The 18,664-nt window shown below is 39.0% G+C and overlaps 1 protein-coding gene across 2 annotated transcripts; it reads right to left on the bottom strand.

Moving 5' to 3' along the window:
* Nucleotides 1–411: 411 nt before the first annotated feature.
* Nucleotides 412–18,153, bottom strand: LOC146488040 (uncharacterized). Of its 2 annotated transcripts, XM_085120892.1 has the most exons (16): nucleotides 17,333–18,151; nucleotides 14,802–15,014; nucleotides 14,153–14,278; nucleotides 13,165–13,358; nucleotides 10,791–10,877; nucleotides 10,154–10,190; nucleotides 9,047–9,262; nucleotides 8,223–8,318; nucleotides 7,454–7,567; nucleotides 6,976–7,050; nucleotides 6,562–6,645; nucleotides 5,818–5,901; nucleotides 4,106–5,026; nucleotides 3,654–3,743; nucleotides 2,981–3,184; nucleotides 412–1,188 (listed from the first exon to the last, which is right to left on the bottom strand). In XM_085120892.1, exons 1-16 carry the CDS (start codon nucleotides 17,996–17,998, stop codon nucleotides 1,015–1,017), a joined length of 3,381 nt encoding a protein of 1,126 aa, XP_084977018.1. In that variant the 5' UTR covers nucleotides 17,999–18,151; the 3' UTR covers nucleotides 412–1,014. The 2 variants fall into 2 exon arrangements, with proteins under 2 accessions (XP_084977018.1, XP_084977025.1); XM_085120899.1 differs by lacking the exon at nucleotides 3,654–3,743 and having other exon boundaries at nucleotides 17,333–18,153.
* Nucleotides 18,154–18,664: the final 511 nt, after the last annotated feature.

Below are 18,664 nucleotides of genomic sequence, written 5' to 3'. Positions count from 1 at the left end.
ATGCAAATAGTTTCTAATATATTTCCCCGCAAGAGCCTTCATTGCAAGCTCGACCAGTTCAATACCGAGAATACGAATATGGTCTAATGAAGTCAATACAATTTTGTTGGCAATGTTCACGACAGAGGTAGTGTCTCCGGATAACCCCTTCTACCTCAAACAAGATAGGTCCTCTTCAAACACACTTCTTATGACCAGTTCCCTAAGTTGTTCATTTTCTTTACAATTCCTCTAGTCCTTACATAATTTTAAAGCTTATACGGCAGGTGCAGTATGTTTATTTCGTTGTGATCATACACTGGCTTGCTTAGCTTGCGAGGGCATTTTTTGACTCGTTTCATCCACCGGATGCAGTTATAGCAATTTATCGGTTGAGGATTCGCAGCAAATAAGAAAGAATGCGAGGCTGAGTCGGTCTTTCAGACCTTTATTTTGAAATGTTTGGTTTACACTCATTCACACTCTTGAAAAAGACCGAGGGTAAGAACTGCGAGTGTATTTCTCAAAGAGATCTGGGTCAAGTCACGTGTTTCTAAACACTGCTGTAACCTTAAGATTACTATTTGTAGCGATACCTAAATTTGGTTATTCTTCCTCAACGACAATTTAACTGAAGCTTGTAACGATTTTCGTTAGGTCTAAGACCAGCTTAAATTTAGCGAATATTTGGTTAAAAAACAATAACCGCTTCATGTCGCTAAAGTAGTAATCTTTACTTGTAAAATGCCTGAAGGTAAGGGGCGTACACACTGCGACTGGTTAGGAAAATATATATACTCTTGCTGAAAATGTTAGGTTAAAATGTCATTTATTCGCTCATATCCATGTTCAACACTGTCGCTTTTTAACCAGATTGATGTCTGAATTGTGTCAATGTAAAAGAGTTAACGTTAAATAGTATAGATTATGTGATAGTTTCTATGTTTTTTTTTCAGCACACTTGAGCTAGGCTCTACATTACGAATGGTTCATATGATAATTGAAAAATTCAATGACAATTTAATAACAACGCGTCTAAACGTCTCGAATGAGTAGCTTGAGGACGGGAGAAGCCGAATCAGAGTACGCATGTCTCAGGGTGAGCACTGCTACGCCGCTGGTCATTCCTGTGAGTGGCGTGCCGTCCACTTGCAGTATAACTTGGCCCTCTTTTAATCTTCCACACTTCCTTGCCGCGAAATTTCCTTCCTGAAAAACCAACAGAATTGTAACATTCAATGAGATTGACAGTCGACTAAATAACAAACGGAGCAAACCATGGCCCCCAAAATCGACCATATTTTTAACGTCGGTTGGAGAGTTATGAAATAGTTATCCTTAAGATACATTACTCCTATACTTTGGACTGAAGGGGACGCTTAACTGCATTGCAACCACAGTGCTGGGGCGACGGGATCACTACAAGTTGTGCATTAAGTTTTCATATAATTAAACTGCCCATGAAAAGAAGGGCTGGAAATCCATCGCAGTTGTGTAGGCACCTCGAGTAGCTGCGAATCAAACCAACAAAAAACAACAACAACAACAACAACAACAACTCATGCTTGACCCATGACCTCTATGATTTAAAAACAAAAAAAAAGAAAGAAAGAAAGTAAAAGAGAAGAAAAAAAATTCGGTGTTGGGTCTTGAACCCGAGACGCCAACTTCGAAAGTGAGCGGCGCAAAGGAAATTACGATACTCCCAGAATCTTACATACCGGTGCACTACTATACCAACTGAGCACTCACTGAGTACTAAGAGCTGGTCATTTTATGAGTTCGTAGCAAACACGTGAAGTATGAATAAATGAGGGTAAATATACGAATAACATTTTGGTAGACTGCGGATGAAATATTTAAAGACAGAGAAGACCATCACAGTTGTGTGCGCAACTTGAGGAGAGTGCATATTCCAATGCCGTGCAGTTGAACTGCACTCTACAAGATTGAACTCAGTAATCTGAATTGGACGTAAGAGAAAGTGGATGTACGTGAGGTAACTTAATAAGTTCGTCTTTTGTCGTCTGTTTCAGGCGAACGAAAATAAATAACAATAGTGTGTACTAACAAATGCTAGCTGAGAGCAGAGCACTATGGCAATGTTCTTGATACTCTTGTTCCAGCGAAGAGCGGTTTCCACATTTCTTTGATGGGCTGAAAACAAGCATTGTTCACATCAACTCCATCAAAGCTCAATGATTGTCACACGGAAGCAAAACCTCCTCGTAGCACCAAAGGACAAAAATCGATGTGCATCTTCGGTTGAGGTCTGAGTGTGCTACCAAATGTGATATGCGGTTTGTGTTACCCGTGGGAGCGAAAATTTAGCTATGGTTTAATAGATGCAAGCCTCCCACGCAGTCGTTTTTAGGGGACTCGAATTACCTCATCCCCATAATTCGAGTTCCCTAAAAACGACTGCGTGGGAGGCTAAATAGATGCCGCATACTGAAATATTTTCAAACCTTTCAAACTGCTTGATTGCTTTCATTTAGATGGTCGCACTTCAGGAGTTTCAAAGTAAGACAACCCTTGAACAGCACAATAAACAGCCCAACAGCAAGCCGGCATCACCTGATTGCTTTCATTTGAATGGTCACATTTCAGGTTTAGAACGTATGAAAAATGCCCACATGTTACTGGACGGCGCAGCCGAGTGGTTTTAGACCCGATAAAACATGTGCTGCGAGTTTTTTGAACGGCTTCAAAAACATTCCTGGAAAAGCGTGTGTCAATAGAGTTCATAACAATTATGCTTTTGTGAACATTGGAAATTAGCATACGAGGAAAGCACCGCATACTAATGACGAGTGTTTTATAAGCTTATAAAACACCGCATTACTAATAATGAGGAGGTTTATTGATATAAAGTCACTGCACGTGATGCATTATCGACAAACAACGTCTGCAAAGGAGGCTCTTTGATAGGTCAATGGGCTTATGAATTATTAATGAGTTTTTGAAAGATGCTGTAACAGATCGAACAGGCCAGTCTCACCTTTATAGATTTAATCCTTACGTCACTTCCCACATCTGAGCCGCCCTCTAATGTCAGACCTAAGCTGCCCGACGATTTATCCACCTCAACCACAAACACCGAATCCACGACTTCTTTAACCTTTCGACGGGGACTTTCTCTGGTCTCACTGGTGACAGCGTTGGCTTGTGGATGAAGCTTTTCCTCTTCATGTGAAGCATTGATCTGGTGATGAAAAAGACTTTTTAATAGACTGCAAAAATATCCGCACTTTTGGTGTTATAAGCCGCATCAACACGCGGCCTTTGAAGGGAAAGCTAGGAAATGAAAAGTGATAGCCTCGTTCGCAGGCCTAATCGTGCTTATCGAGCGAGGGAGCTGCCTGTCTAAGGCAGGGGACCAAGTGCGGTGGGCGCCACACGCGTGTCTTCCCGATCAGCTCAACGGGTGACGTCACACTTGGCCGCGCACCAAGGAAGACTGGTAACTAGGCTGGAGACATCCTGTCAGGCTAACACGCATGAGGCTCGCGTGTGAGAATCTTCGCTTTCGTCACTTCGCGTCTCGCGAGTTGGATCTTCCTGCGATTCGCTTCTCCTTCCGTCATTGTCAACTTTTATAAGGGAATTAAACAGAAAGCAAACAAATATCCTAGGCACAGAACAACTACGCAAGATAACGGAGATCTCATTACCTTAGGTTTACATTGTTGGTGAAGCTCGTACAGTTCTTGACTGGCTTTGTGTTTTGCCTGTATGCTCTTCTGTTGCTCCTTAGGCAGATTCTACAAGTTATCGATGCAAACAAACATAATAATAAAAAACAAGGGAAAAAAAAAAAGGAAAGAAAGAAAGAAAAGAAAAGAAAAGTAAAGAAGAAAGTATTTTGCGAATATATTTCAGAAATGAAAACGCCATTGTCCGTCACTTTAAAGGGCCTTTCAAATAAGCGTAAGTTATTTTTTTACTTCATAGACACTCTAAGCTTCCTAAAAATTCCGAAAATAATCCTTCCAAATATATACCCCCGCCCCTCTCCGAAGAAAAAAATAACAATTCTCAGTGGCTTTAATCTTTCCGACAACAGAACCCCTTCGCCTAGGACATAAGCTAATACAATTACTATCATAAACTATCTCCTTCTCACCATCAAGTTGCTATCACTACAGCTCCTCAGGCTTTCCTTCTCCGTTTCCAGCCGAGAGACTTTCTGGTTTTTATCAGACTCTCCAGGATCCCGCACTCCATCCCAACTCTTCCTGTTCTTAGTCACAGAGCTTCGTCGGCTGTGAGTGGGTGAAGATGACTCACTACTGGTATCAGAGAGGTGCATCCTATTATGTATCATTGCACTGGTGTTTATCACCCGTTCCGATTCCCCTGAATTTCTCAAGTAATCACTATGATTTCCGTTAATACCATGTTCCCTGGAATGTTCCTGTTGGGTTGTCTTGGCCAATGTTGTAGTTTCGTTGGCCAATGCGGTAGGTTCGTCTTGGATTTCGCCCCAGGAAGCTACTCTCTTCCTTCCGGGCAATTTGGCAACTTCCGGCCTTAAGTCTTCATCGTCGGAAGTTATTGTCGTGTTTCCATTTACGTATTTCGGTTGAACTTCGGATCGCGTGTTCACGGGTTCCTGAGACGAAGTACCCGTAACGCTGTTCTGTTTCATTGAAGGTGATTCAAACACGGCCGATATCGAAGTCCTATTTTCCATGTCTGCCGTGCTGCCTTGGAACGTAAGTGGAAAAATAAAAGGATTTGGCGGTGATTGTGGTTTTGAGGGTTCCTTCTTTGGATGAACATCAGCACTAGATTTCTTGTGGTGTTGGGGTGACCCTGATGCTCCTATAGAGCTAAGTTCTCCGTTTGTACATGTGGCTGTCTTGTGTCCTCCCGACGGTGAATCTTGCCCATATTTTTGTTTTCTCTTATTGTCACCTACTGGTAGACTTGTTGTTGTTTCTCCTACTGTTTTTGTTGGAGAAACTCTACCGCTTTGATCATTCATTGGAGACGAAGTCAAAACAGGCGACGAGACACCAACAGGAGACGTGACCAAAGTACTCTAAAATTTCAAGTGTAAATAATAACTGTGAAAAACAACGCTCCAATGTAATAATAATTAAAAAAAATAATTAGCCCTCGCTAATTCCCATCGACTCAAGAGCGCCTTAGAATATCGGAATAAAAGCAATATTTTAATGGTATAGTACTTTAGTAAGGTGTGGAGACTGTCGCTGTTGTCCCCCAGTCCAGACTCTCTACCGTTAGTTTACCATCTCCGTCGTCCTCCAGTCCAGCCTCTCCTTTCTCTTTTTTCACTAAAGTACTGTACCACTTAATAACAATAAAAACTAATGATTGCCAAATGCTTGAGAAAAAAACATACGCCCATAGTTTGCCCTTTATACAACTGTTCACTGTAGTGCATTCCTTAACGTAATTTAGCGCGATGTGAAATGAAGAAACCAGCAAGTGAACACTAATTGTTAACACGAGCCAGCTTGATATAACGCTTCAAGTAGCCAGGAGATGAGGGTCCAGAAAAGAGAATTGAATCTGGAGCGTTGAGATTTCAAGTCCTACAAGTCAGCCTTTACAGAGAGGATTTCTTGCAGCCTGCATGTGCACAGCCGTTCTTGTTCTTACATAACATACACCACAAAAGGGAAAGGAGAATTAACTAAGGGCGAATGCGAAAAAATTCTTATTTTTCTAGCCCTCGCTCCTTCAATGATCTTTTTAAGAGAGAAAAGGAGACTCTCAACACTTAAACTATAGTTCTTACAAAGTCTAATTTTCAAACATTTCTTTTAAGATTTACTTTGTCAGAAATGAACATCTACGTTCATTTACCTCGGTCGCTGGCAGATCAAGCGATACTGGGTCGATTGTAAGAAAACTAGGAAGTCCCATAATCTCTTCTTCGTCGTCCAAAGTCTGCAAAGGAATCATACCATAACACCCTGATGACTCTGTCATACCTCCGAACCCTACAAGGTAAGAAATAGGGCTTACCTCCCCCCCCCCCCCCCCCTCAAGGAGCGCACGCAAGCGTAAGGGAACATTTTGTCCCGCGCTTCTGGTCATTCCCGACTGCTCTAACAACAACAATACTACGAGTAACGAACCTTTGTACCAATGTCACCCAAATTGCAGTTTTCCGTGCTCATCAAAAAACAGAAAATCATCTTCACAGATCAACTTATCATATCGAATATCGGATGGATTTCCTAAAAATCTCTTGCAAAGCTGGGGATATACAACAACCCAAAGTTCCTGAAGTATTTTACTAAATGAAAATTACTTTTCTCACAGAAAAGCGGAACAATCCTTAACGTATGGAAGAACAAAAATCGGGACGATTCCGATTAAATCGGGACAGTTGACAGGTATGCGTTGTAGAACAAAATGTCCCTCGGGCTTCTCTGTTTGAGTTCCGCGCAAGTGAGCAGCAAAACTATGAGTTGGACTTGTTAAGAGAAAAGCTTCGCTTAACTTGTGGCAGTCATGCCAAACACAGGAGAGCATGCTAATGAGGAACAGAAAACTTGGAAAAGAAGAACTTTACATTGTAGGCGAAGTAAGTGATCAGCTAACCTGCTCATTTTCGTCGTGAAAGGTGAGTGTTGCTTCATAAACTTCAAAAGACTGAGCTGTATCAGTATTAATGTCGTGGTCGACCTATCGCAAAAAAAAAAGAAATGAATCATGGAACTAACGAATAAAGGTGAAATATAAGAAACTACACAGATACGAAAATAAAGCGTGAAAACAAATTCAGGCTGGAACATTCAAGCAACAATTCTTTTTAAGGTGTTATTTTTGCAACTGCTCAAGTTGCGTACATAACTGCAATGATCTTTTATCTAACGAACGAACGATCGAACGAACGAAAGAAAGAAATGAAGAGCCGTTAAAGTTTCTCTCAGGTTGACTGGTACTAAGCAACTTGTTAAACAAGAACGGAGTTGGATCAAACATTTCTTCATACTCAATCACTCACTTCCTTACCTTCACATTTGGAGGCAAAATTTCCGGCACTTGGGGAGGGGTGATTGGGCGCGATCCAGTACCATCTACAGAACCCTATGAAACGACAGCAACAATCTTTAGTACTTCACATGCAGATCAGAAAACAATGAAGGTAAGTTTGGCCTCCATGATTTCTTGACTCCTATTTTTATGAATCAGCCTTGTTGGCAAATGCTGACTGGTTAACTGCTGTCTTTGCTAGTTCAGTATTACACATTCAGTTAATTTCGTCTATTTGGTTTTCTACAATTACTAACTGAATGTTGGTAATTAAACATTAATCAGTATAGTCGGTGTACAGCCATCTACTATTTCCTTATTGCGACAAGAACTTCTGTACACAAGTTACAGCCAAGGAAACTAATCGTAACGACGCAATCTTGAATCCTTTGCTTATGACATAAACATCATCACAACTGGTATTTTCCTCACGAGGAAGACTTTTCTATAAACTTACTTTGGCTGAGCTTCTGCTTGAAGATCCCTTCCCAGAGAAGCTTGACACACTGCTGGCGTATGAGTGCATGGAATGTCGATCATCATCCATATGGCCACCAAAAAACTGACGAGTCTATTGACATTAGAAAAAATTTCACCAAATGGAAGTACAATTACGTACAACATAAATACAAACAATCAAACAGAGTTGAAATGAACATCTCAAAAAACGTTTTCTCAAACAGGTTCAGAAATCACATCTGTTGGCTGTGGTGATTTTCACCCATTTTGTTTGTTTAATAATTTTAATTATTTTTTTACAAGCTGTTTTTATCGTTCTCATAATTTTTATTGACAGTAGGGACAGTTGACCGCAAGACAGTTCATTTTTTTCATTAGTTTCTCGAACATAGCACGTGACCTTCAAAGGAAAAGTCTGAAGCGAGTGACTGTGAGACTAGCACTGCAAGAATCCACAAGCTTATCGTTCTTCGGGCTTGTGAATTTATGCTGTTAGCCACTTGCATCTCCCTCCACGAATTTCAAATGGAAAACAATAATTAATATTGTTTTGTAGTCTTGATTGAAAGCAATGTAAAACACAACCATTACACTGTAGCTGGCTATTCAAATGAATGCAACTTCAGAGTTGTTTTCATGATTTTTTTGTTCAGTTTAAATGAAAAGACGCATTAATGAAAACTCAGGCAAAATCTGGCATGCGGCAATTCAAACAATACTTACTTACAATTCGCATGAATGACATTTAGCTTTATGGAGACACCTACCTTCATGATTTCTATTTCTTTTTTGAGGACCAAATCATCAAATTGCTCAATATCTCTTGGTGCCACTGAGCTTCTTATTTCTGTCATTAACGACATCTGCAAAGTGTCAAATGTTTCTTTAGCAAGCAGTAAAACTGTCTACTACACATAGAGCGGGGAAGAATGCACAAAAGTAATGTGTGTCAGACCATTGTCACTTGATAATTACTTTTGACAAAGTCTTGATCAGTCCGGTGACTTTTGGCATCTTTTTGACAAACAACTCCTCCAATCAAAAAGCAAGAACAGTAGGAGGAGGAATTGTCAATTGTTGGAAAGCGAGCGCGGAATGTGATAACTTTGCCTCTCAAAGAAAGAATCCATCAGAAAAAAAGGTCAAAACGTTGTTACAAATGAATAATTAAATAGACTTTGTCAAGTGGTAAGGGCATTGTACCCTGAACTGTAATTAGGTCTGAGTCCTCACCATTGTGTGGTTGCAAAACATTTCCTTACCCTCCCCACTGGGGTCAATGGAAATGCCAAGTATGTGGGGGGGGGGGGGGTGGGTGGGTCTCAAAGTCAAAGCAAAGTATGAATGTAAGCTACATATTGGATTTTCCAGAAAGGGAGGGGGGGGGGGGGAGGGGTGAAGGGGTTCAAATCAAAAGAACATTCTGTGGGAGGGGTTATGGCCATTTCCTGGGAAAACACATTCTGTATAGAAAGTTACAATGGAAAAACGAATCCAAAAGCTTATGTTGTTACTTTAAATTAATTATTTATTCATAATAACTCTCCTGTACAGAGTCACTGCATTAAACACAGAACTTCATTGTACATGCCTTGGCTGGAGTGTTCAGCAGGTCAAATAAGGCCAGAGCAAAGGCGTTGATGGTGATATAACCTTTGGAGTATTCTTCCAAGTAGTATTTCAAAGTCCCTAGCTCATTCTCGTTGAGGATTTGTCGTGCTTGTTCGGCGACCAGGTTCTTTTGAGAAGGAAGGCCACCATTGTAAAGTACTTGGGATCCTGCTATGCCATGGTGAAACATGGATGGCTAAAGAAAAACAGTATGTTAGATTCAGTTAAAACAGACTAAATCTAAATGCACTTGGCAAGACAACTGTGGGTGAGTTAGACTCCCATAAACACCTCCTCTCAAACACTTCTCAGGGAAGCCAGAGTGGGGGGTAAGGGAGGGGTGGATGGGGAAGATAATGCTTGGAATTTTTCATCTGAGTGTGCTGCCCGTTCCTCTAAACAACAATAACACTTTATTAAAAAAAACAGAGAGTTACAAGTCAGGTATATACCTACCCGCAAATAGCTAAAGCTAGTTGAGGCGAGTAGGTATGACTATATTAAACTAAAAGTAAATAAATTTTGGTGTTTAGAAATTGACATTATTCTAAATGACATTACTATGACATTCCTCTAAACCCCAATACTATTCAAGATGTATATATTGTTTTTCAACACCTGTTTTCAGATCTGACCACTAAAATCCTAAAGACCAAAACTTAAGCCCCAGTGGTAACCAACATCAAATTTCTCCTTCCAATGTCGCTGCTTCATTAGATATTTAAGTCAGGAGAACAAAGGAAATGATCACCAATTGATGAAATTCTTTGATTTTTAGACAAAATCTCCCAACTAGTGACATAAAATTATATGTAGGACAGTGAGGCGAGTTTACATGTTGATACTGGGGCTGGAGGGGTTAGAATGCTTGAGTTTACTGTAACTGACAAACTTGATATTGGTGACTATTTATGTGATAGTGATTTCTTTTGAAAATTGTCCTTGCAATATAGTTGGCATGCCTGGCAAAATTGCCAAATGACAAAGAGATAATCAATTTATCATAACTTGGTGTAATTCATTACTGTATAGTTATACGTCAATCTTTATAATTTGTTGAAAACAGCGGGTTGTTCTCATCACATACCTCTGTTTCACCCATTCTACCAGCCATCGTGTGACGCCTAATGGAAATTAATTTAAAAGAAGACAAGTTAGCCTTTAGAACTTAAAATTCTCTGACTTAGGCTGAGTAACATTTAATTAAATTACAGCTTTGGAAATTGCAAAATTTTCATATATCTACAAACATTTAATCAGAAGCTCACCAAACTGTATGTCTATAAGCTTAATTAGGATGTCAAAATTCTTGCCATGCAAACTCACAGAAAATGAGAAAAATTCAGTTAGGGGTATGCCCTCTTGTAGCTCCCACCATTCCCAATTTGAGTGATTAAGACATACATGTAATTGCTATATTTGTGCAAACTGTACTATGTGTATAATTAAGTTGCAAGTAAAGTTGATGAGTACCCTGCATCCTGCATAGAGCTGGCTATTGATACCGGTATAATTATTATTATACCATGGTCACATAATTATCACAAATACCAGATTCGCAAACATCAGAAAACGTTTCACACACACATACAGATGTGGTGGATTAGAGAGAGTGATATCAACCTAAGGTGATGGAAACAAATTACATAAATTGATACCAAATCACTCAATCATTTGTTTGCCCTAAATTATTTGACAAAGACAGAACACAAAGTGCAGTCTACCTATTGGAGGAAGGTGGTTGGCCTTGTTGAGCAGAGCCAGGAGGTGAATGAACCTCGACTTCAGTAATATGAGTGACTTCAGGAACACTGCCATATTTGCAGATCACATGTGCAGAAAGTGAAATACAGAAGCAAAGTGAGTCACGTGATCAAGACATTAAAACCATCATAAATTGGTGTAAACACAGTGTTGCACTAATGTTTACAAGGGTAAAGATAAGCCACAGTAGTGTGAATGCCGAAGATGTAACAAAGGAGAGATGGTGTTTTTGTTACAATAGTAAAGAGACCTGTGCTCAGAATTGTTAAGTCAAGACCTCACCGTGGATCTAGTTGATCTTGCAACAGAGTTGCTTTTATGATGAACATGTATATTTTATACAGCATGAGTTTCAAAGCCTATGCAGTGTGCATTTTATAAACCAAGTTAGATGAACTGACTATCTGTCAGTACAATGGTTTAATGATTCGGTGTTTTAAGTGGGTAAATGCTAGCAAAGAGGTACTCAGCTATTAAACAGCTAGTGGCATTTTTTTCATTGCCTTCATGTCTTAAACAGAAGCCAGCAATTAACAGAGAAGTAGATTTTATCAAAAAGAAGAGAAACTAAGTTTCGGTACTCAAGAACAATTCTAGTTTTATCTGAATGAAGATAACTTGAATACCCTAAGAGAAAACAGATTATGTTCCTTACTTTAAAAGCTACCAACTGACTTGCTTATCAAGATTGCAGTCTTTGAATTGTTAAAATTACTGCATTGAATTTATTTTGGGCTTTTCTTTGAAGAATTGTTAAAATATTTTACAAATTATTAAGTTATGCAAATTAAGCACTGAGTGTACATACATTTGTATCCAAGAACAATTTATTGGTGGAATCAATAACTGAATTAAATTTAGTATCATTTTCACACCCTAATGACTGAGAAGAAGGGGTCTTTTATCTCATATGGAAAATGTATTATTTAACTGCAGTGACAGATAACATGTATTAATCAACTATAGCTAGCCCTATCTACATCTGTATGTATAGATTAATTGCTATACAAGTATAAATATTTATATTACAGATCTGTACTATGCAGCCTGTTTCTGTACCACAATCATTTTTATTTAATTAATCATTTACTTCTAATAGATTTTCAGTTTTAATTCAATTGAACATGCATGGCATTCTTGTTGTTAAGCGCATTCATGTGGGCAGTCTGCCAGAATTTTCAATTTTAAAGCTTCAAAGCTTTAAGCGACATACTGGTGACTGTATCCATGTACATCAGTTGAGATACTGCAGGTTGTGTTGCCAGTATATTTATTAAGAAATTTTCATTTGACATTGAAATATGGTTTCAATTTGTTTCATTCAACATTCATTAAAAAACATCAAAACGAAGCTCTTTTTGCTTTCCAACTAAAGAACACCCTAACAAGTCTTGTTCAATTTACCAATCGGTCCGCTGAAAACTGGGTGATTCCAAACACAAATATCTATTAATTTCTGGAATGTTCTTGGGCAACAGATTGAAACTAACCAAAAGCTGTGCATGTAGGTTTTTATTCCTGAACCAATCAATTATTGCTGTTTTCCATTTTGCTTGTTGTTGTTGTTGTTGTTGTTTTTTTTTTGGGGGGGGGGGGCACATTTCAAAGTCAAAGGAAAATTGTTCTTTTATACAAGCCTCCATTACTCAGACTGGATTGTTCAATAGTTCATTTTAGGTTTAATTTACATGTAAGATGTACATGTACATTTAACGTACTAGATGTTTTAGATGAGGTATTGGAGTTAAACTATGTACAGTGAGTAAGGATTGAAACTGGTAAATAAACAAAAACATCAGCAAACATTCTGAAAGCACACTGTGCAATCTTACAGTTGTCTTGCATTCTAATGAATAAATGCAACTTGTCTTGGAATGAACTTAAAGACAAGCCCCATGAAACATTCCAGCAATTTACACCATTCAAGTTACAGAAAGCAAAACTACTGGCAGTAGATACAGAAAGTAGAACCTTATTCTACTCTCTGCAACTACAGTTTTTATAGCAAATTGAATTTGTCCAATGAATGGTTGTACGTGTACGCTACATGCTTCAATATTTATAACAGTTGGAAATACAGTATTTGAGACAAGTTGCAACATTGTGAGACCCAATGCATTAACACTGCACTGTGTGTTCACGGCTGTCGTCAAGCTTCTTGGAAACACTGGCTCCATAAAAAAAATCAGTTCTGGCTATTTTCAAATCCTTAGAAGCAATACATCTTCACTGTATTTGACAGCCAAAATGAGCAGTTGCCTATAACAACCTTGTGTATCACAGCACCTTAATGGTGTAAATGAAAGATAAACACAGTGCACAAATAAAACCCACCGTTCTATCTGGCCATTTTTTGCTGATCTAGTGATCCACTTTGTCTTGTCATGAGTGACTCTGGTGAATGGCAGCCTGCCGATGTCTTTTAATGTTACTATCATGTTCTTCGTAGACTTCAACACCTTAACTGCTTGTTTGTGAGAAATGTTTAGGAAACTTTTCCCATTAACATCCAAGATTTGGTCCCCAGCCTGTGAGACAAATTTCATTTCTTTAAAGCATAAGTTAGGGTTTGTAAGAATAGGGTCAAACTCATCAAGATTCATTAGCGACATTGCACTCACTTACCAATGTAATCAGTAAGTTAATGTGTCATTTGTTGAGGTCAGTCAATGAATGAGTAAGTCAGTCTCAGTCTGACTACCAACTGGTCAGTTGGTCAGTTGGCTGGTCAGCTACATGTAGACAGCGAGCAAGCCAGGTAGGCAAGCTGGCAGCCTGGCAGTTTAATAGTCAATCAAACAGGGAGTCATTGAGTCAGTCATCCTGATAAATGAGTCTAACAGTGAGTACATCAGGAAGCCAGTTGGCCAGCCAGTCAGTCAGTCAGTCAGCCAGTCAGTCAGTCAGTCAGTCAGTCAGTCAGTCAGTCAGTCAGTCAGTCAGTCAGTCAGTCAGTCAGTCAGTCAGTCAGTCAGTCAGTCAGTCAGTCTGTTGGGTTTTGGTATTTAAGCTCCTTTAGGGTGTTACATGAAGGTTAGTTTGCAAAGTCACATTTAAAGGAATACTGTCAAGATGTTATTGTCAAGCCCAACCCATTTTGAAGCACAATATTCCATTCAAGAAGTACCCTTTCCCACCAGAAAACAAACCATGTCCAACCAATAAGCCCCTAAAAAATCTTTGAATGAATAAAATTATACATCCAGAGAGCTTAAAATTACTCAGAATTCTTTTGACAGTACGACTTGTCTTCTAGTATTTAAAATGTGTTTACGAAATGATGAAAGAGACTTTACTTGCATGTGCATGCATAATGGCTGACCTTAAGTCCTGCATACTCTGCAGCACCACCGGGATCTATGCCAGCGATATAAATTCCCAGGCCATAATCTGACCCTCCACGGACCATCAATCCTAACTTTGCACCGTCTTCAACAAAGATGTTCACCTATTAATCAAACCCAAATGATTAATCCCAAGATCATAGATTAGTGTTTGAGATGTGCAACTGAACTTGCAACAAATTTAAGTTCCTTAACTGTTCCTCATTTTCCTACATCTTAATTTTAGAAATTTTCTTGGTGAAAAGAACTTTCAAACTAATAAGGCCATTATCATGTAATGCAATGAATGTGATGGTGTATTTTAAGCAGGGTGAATAGATGACGATGATGTATTATTCAGTCAGTGACACAGGATGTCTGATACAGGATGTCTGGATACTCAAACAAAAAAAAAAAAGAAAAGAGATTCAAGTTCTCGCATCAGTTTTGCAAAATTTAAAGGCTTGGAAAGCTTATAATCTCTGAAGTAGTACAAAGTTGTTTGAAATGCGGATCAACTTGTTTCATTACAATGCAATCTTAAAATGACCAATATTATTTTGAAGTTTACAAACTACAGTGAAGATATGCTGGCCTTAGCGTATTCTAGAATGTGAAAAGTCTGTCTTTACAGTACTGTTAACAAACCTTTCGTTCATCGTCATCTCCAAGCAGTCTTAAATCACTCTTGTGTATACTTTCACCAGTCAAGATGCGTCCATTAGAGTCCACCCCAGGCGGTGGTGACACTCGTCTCCCTCTCATGTCTATCCATTTACAAGAGGACTCGGCAACAAAGCTGTTGGGTATACGACCCACCGAACGTACAAACAGGTTGAGCTTCTTACTGTGTTGAATGACCTGGGAACAAAAATACGGGGAACAAAAGCAAGCACAAATGAAAGTCAATATATGGAAATTCATACTTTGGAACTGCGAAAGAAAGAATGAATAAGTGAATGCTTAGTAGGTAGAGCACTGCACCGGTATTTGCAGAGGTCATGGGTTTGAATGCTGTTCAAGCCTGAATTTTTTTTTCAGGCTTTCTTTTTAAGTTCACTTATTCAAAAGCAAGCAAGTTAGGATGAGATAAGGCAAAAACTGAAGGCTACAGACCCAGGTGGGTTACTCAGGTATAAACGTGACGGGGTGGTCCAACGTATTTTTTTGGTCTAAAATTTTCAACTCCTGTATTTTTTTGGGTTGAAGATTTAACCGTGTATTTTCTGGGGTCTGAAAAATCTGCACATATTTTTTTGGGTTCGAATTTCCACCACGCTAATAGTTCTTACGCTATTCAAGCAGAAAGCAGAAAGACAGTATGTATACTGTTCTTAAAATTGCATTTTTAGTGTATAAAAGTCATGTATTTTTTTGGGTCTAAAATGTCCAGTCTTGTATTTTTTTGGGTGCACAATATAACGTCCATGTATTTTTTTGGGTGCAAAATATTAGGCTCCGTCGGACCCCCCCGTCAAGTTTATACCCGAGTAACCCACCTGGGCTACAAACTAACCCTAACAGTAACTCTATTAACCCTAACATAAGGTCTTAGTTGGACCTAGGTATTAGAGAAATGAAGTCATACAAAAGCCATGTGTGACCCAAACAGTAAAGCAGTTTCTATAGCATGAGGAAAGTAAGAGTAAAGTAACTAGTTCTCCTGGATACGATGCTACTCCATAATAGGCCAACACGCACCTATGGATGGTATGCTAAATGCTTTATTATAATCATTAAGCAGCCGTTACACAGAACATGAATGTGGAATGGATGTGTAGTCTTTATACTTTTTTATTTTGGTCAGAAAAGAGCCATGTTAAAAGGCTCAAATAGATGTGGTTCAAGTTTAAGCAGGGCAAAATGGAAGGAGAAATGTCCGAGGGTATTCAGAGCTCGTTTGTTTATAATTTTTGAACACTGCAAAGTTGTTTATTACTGCAATGATTAATATAATAGTACACTTTCGACAAGTCAAAACTAAAGTAACCAAAAGTCATGTCTCTGTGGCGCATCGGTCATTATGTTATCATAAGCAACTTCTGGTATGAAGTCAAGTAGCATAACAGAAGGCCACCAAAACAATATCACACTAACTTTTTGAATTTAACTTTTCAATTACCTCAATCATGTCAGGAGGTTTAAAAAAATCTAAAAGGCATACAGCGGGAATATTATGAGGCTGCTTAAATAAGCCTTTATGACTTTCTTGTTATATTTGACCTGCCATTAATTAAGCATAAATTTTTTGATTAGCAGCTGGCTAAATGTTGTATTGGACCTACGCTTGAGATTAAAACTCAACAGTTATATATAGCTTACTCAATTCATTACTTGTTTCTGACTAGTATCTGTTAACAGCTATTAAGCTTACAAATTTTGTGAAGTTCAAAATTTTGCTGACAACGTAAAATTTGACATATGACAAGTTATATGCCATGAGCTGAAATTATACAACATCATACAAATTTTAAAGCGCAAAAGTTTGGCTGACTAGATGTGAACATATAAAATACAGAGAACTAAAATCTTATTGAAAACTGTCATCGATCACCTTAATTAATGAGTGAGTCGTGCTTTAATAAAAAAATGATTGACAAAGATAAAAAACATGTCACCTTTTTTCCGGACCTTTTTCCACTTCACTTGTACAACAAAACAAACAGAATTTCGGTGAAAACGGAAAAATAACCGAAACACAATGTCATCAAGCTTCTTGCATAATATATGTCAACGTTAGAACTAAGAAAACTTAAGACTTAAAGATTTCATTTACTAAATAAGCTCAGTCCCACAGAACAATTAGCTCCTTTAACGTAACCCACAAGGTACTACGTACTTCAGTTAAGTTGCTGATTACACACTGTACTATTCACTGCGTACGTAAGTGTAAACAAAAAAATCCGCCTACGACTTTCAGCAGAAAGATAATGAAAAGCCATGCGTTCTGAAGTACAAACTGAATTGTACATCTATGAAGCTTAAAGCATTGGAAAAAATATTTTTACAGAGATTTCCAGACGTGCAATAGTATTAATAAATCAAGTATAAAGTGTGCAGGTGGCCAGATACAGAAATGTCAAAGTTAGTAATTACGTTAAAATACAAACAAATAAAGCTTGAAGCTTAGCTTAGCTATCTTTCAGAAAGGTATGATGAAGCTAGAATTTTTTCGTTACCCTGACAGCTTGAGCGTGAGTCAGTCCATCAAATTTTGTCCCGTTAGCTTGAATAACATGATCTCCAGGTAAAAGACCCTCTTTTTCTGCCACAGAGCGCTCGTCAACGGACGAAACGTACAAACCAACGCCATGTTCGGCTCCTCCGCGGATGCAAAAGCCAAAGCCTCCGTTTGAAGGGCGCTTTATTGTAAACTGCTTGATGGGGTATTTTGTATCTCTCGAGGGCTGAAATTGCGTCATATTTGGCAAATCTATCCCCGAATCCGATGCATGTCTATGCAGATTATCCGGCAGACTAGATGAGTTGGGATTCCGGCGAAGGTTTCCCGGCGATCGAGCGGGTGATTTCGAATTTGTACGCTGTCGCGGGGCTTCGAAATCGTGATGCCAAAGGTAATGAAAAATCTCTTGGTCGCTGTGAGGAATAATTTGCCATAACAACGGGTACACTTCTCTCTTCCTTGGAGTATTGAGCACCGACTTGAGCGACAAAACAAGACTGTTGACATTCTTTTCTCTCTGATATTGGTTTAGTGATTGAACTAAAAACGTTCTCTCATCGTTGTTGAGTACTTTCGTTAGAGCAGCGTGCAGTTCGCGAACGTTCTCTGACAGTTTCCTCGGCGTTCGACGCGGCGTACGTTCTACGTAAATATTCTCCATTTTTCCAGGCCCTTGTGAGTGATTTTAGTTGATATTTACGCCATACTAAGAAATCTGGACCACTGTACAAATATTATCCGATACACCTCAGTTCCTATGTTCTCTAAACAGCCCAAACAAATCTTGTGAAGTTCTTGCCCCCAACGTTAATCACGTGACTTCCCCAAACAATGAGTATAACACCGGCTCTATTAGACGTGACAGATGGTTGTCATGGGTTATTCACACAACGTGCGTTGCGTGTTTTGGCTATGACAACCATCTGTCACGCATATCCAGAAAACAAGTCTTCCTCATTTCTGTAACACACTACTCTGATCCCAGAGGCTTTCTTTCTTCCTTCTCCTCTTTCTTGCAGCTCGGCAAGAAAACGTGGTTTCCTCTCGCTGCGTTGCGATTTGAGAAGAAATGCAGAAAGAAAACCTCTCAGGGAATGGGGTACTAGCACTCTAGACCCACTCTAAACTAGTATACTGGAAAGGCAGAAAATGCTGCCGTGGGGAAGGAGGTGAGAATAGGAAGGGAAGGTTGAAAGTGTACCCGTTGTTATGGAAAATTATTCCTCATATATCGCGACCAGGAGATTTTTAATTGCCTTAGGCGTACGTTCTACGTAAATATTCTCCATTCTTCCCAACCGTTTTGAATGATTTCAGTTGATATTTA

The sequence above is a fragment of the Pavona decussata genome, unplaced genomic scaffold, assembly GCF_977016875.1.
Source record: "Pavona decussata unplaced genomic scaffold, jaPavDecu1.1 SCAFFOLD_11, whole genome shotgun sequence".
Lineage (NCBI taxonomy): Eukaryota > Metazoa > Cnidaria > Anthozoa > Scleractinia > Agariciidae > Pavona > Pavona decussata.
This window is presented reverse-complemented; position numbering and strand designations above follow the sequence as displayed.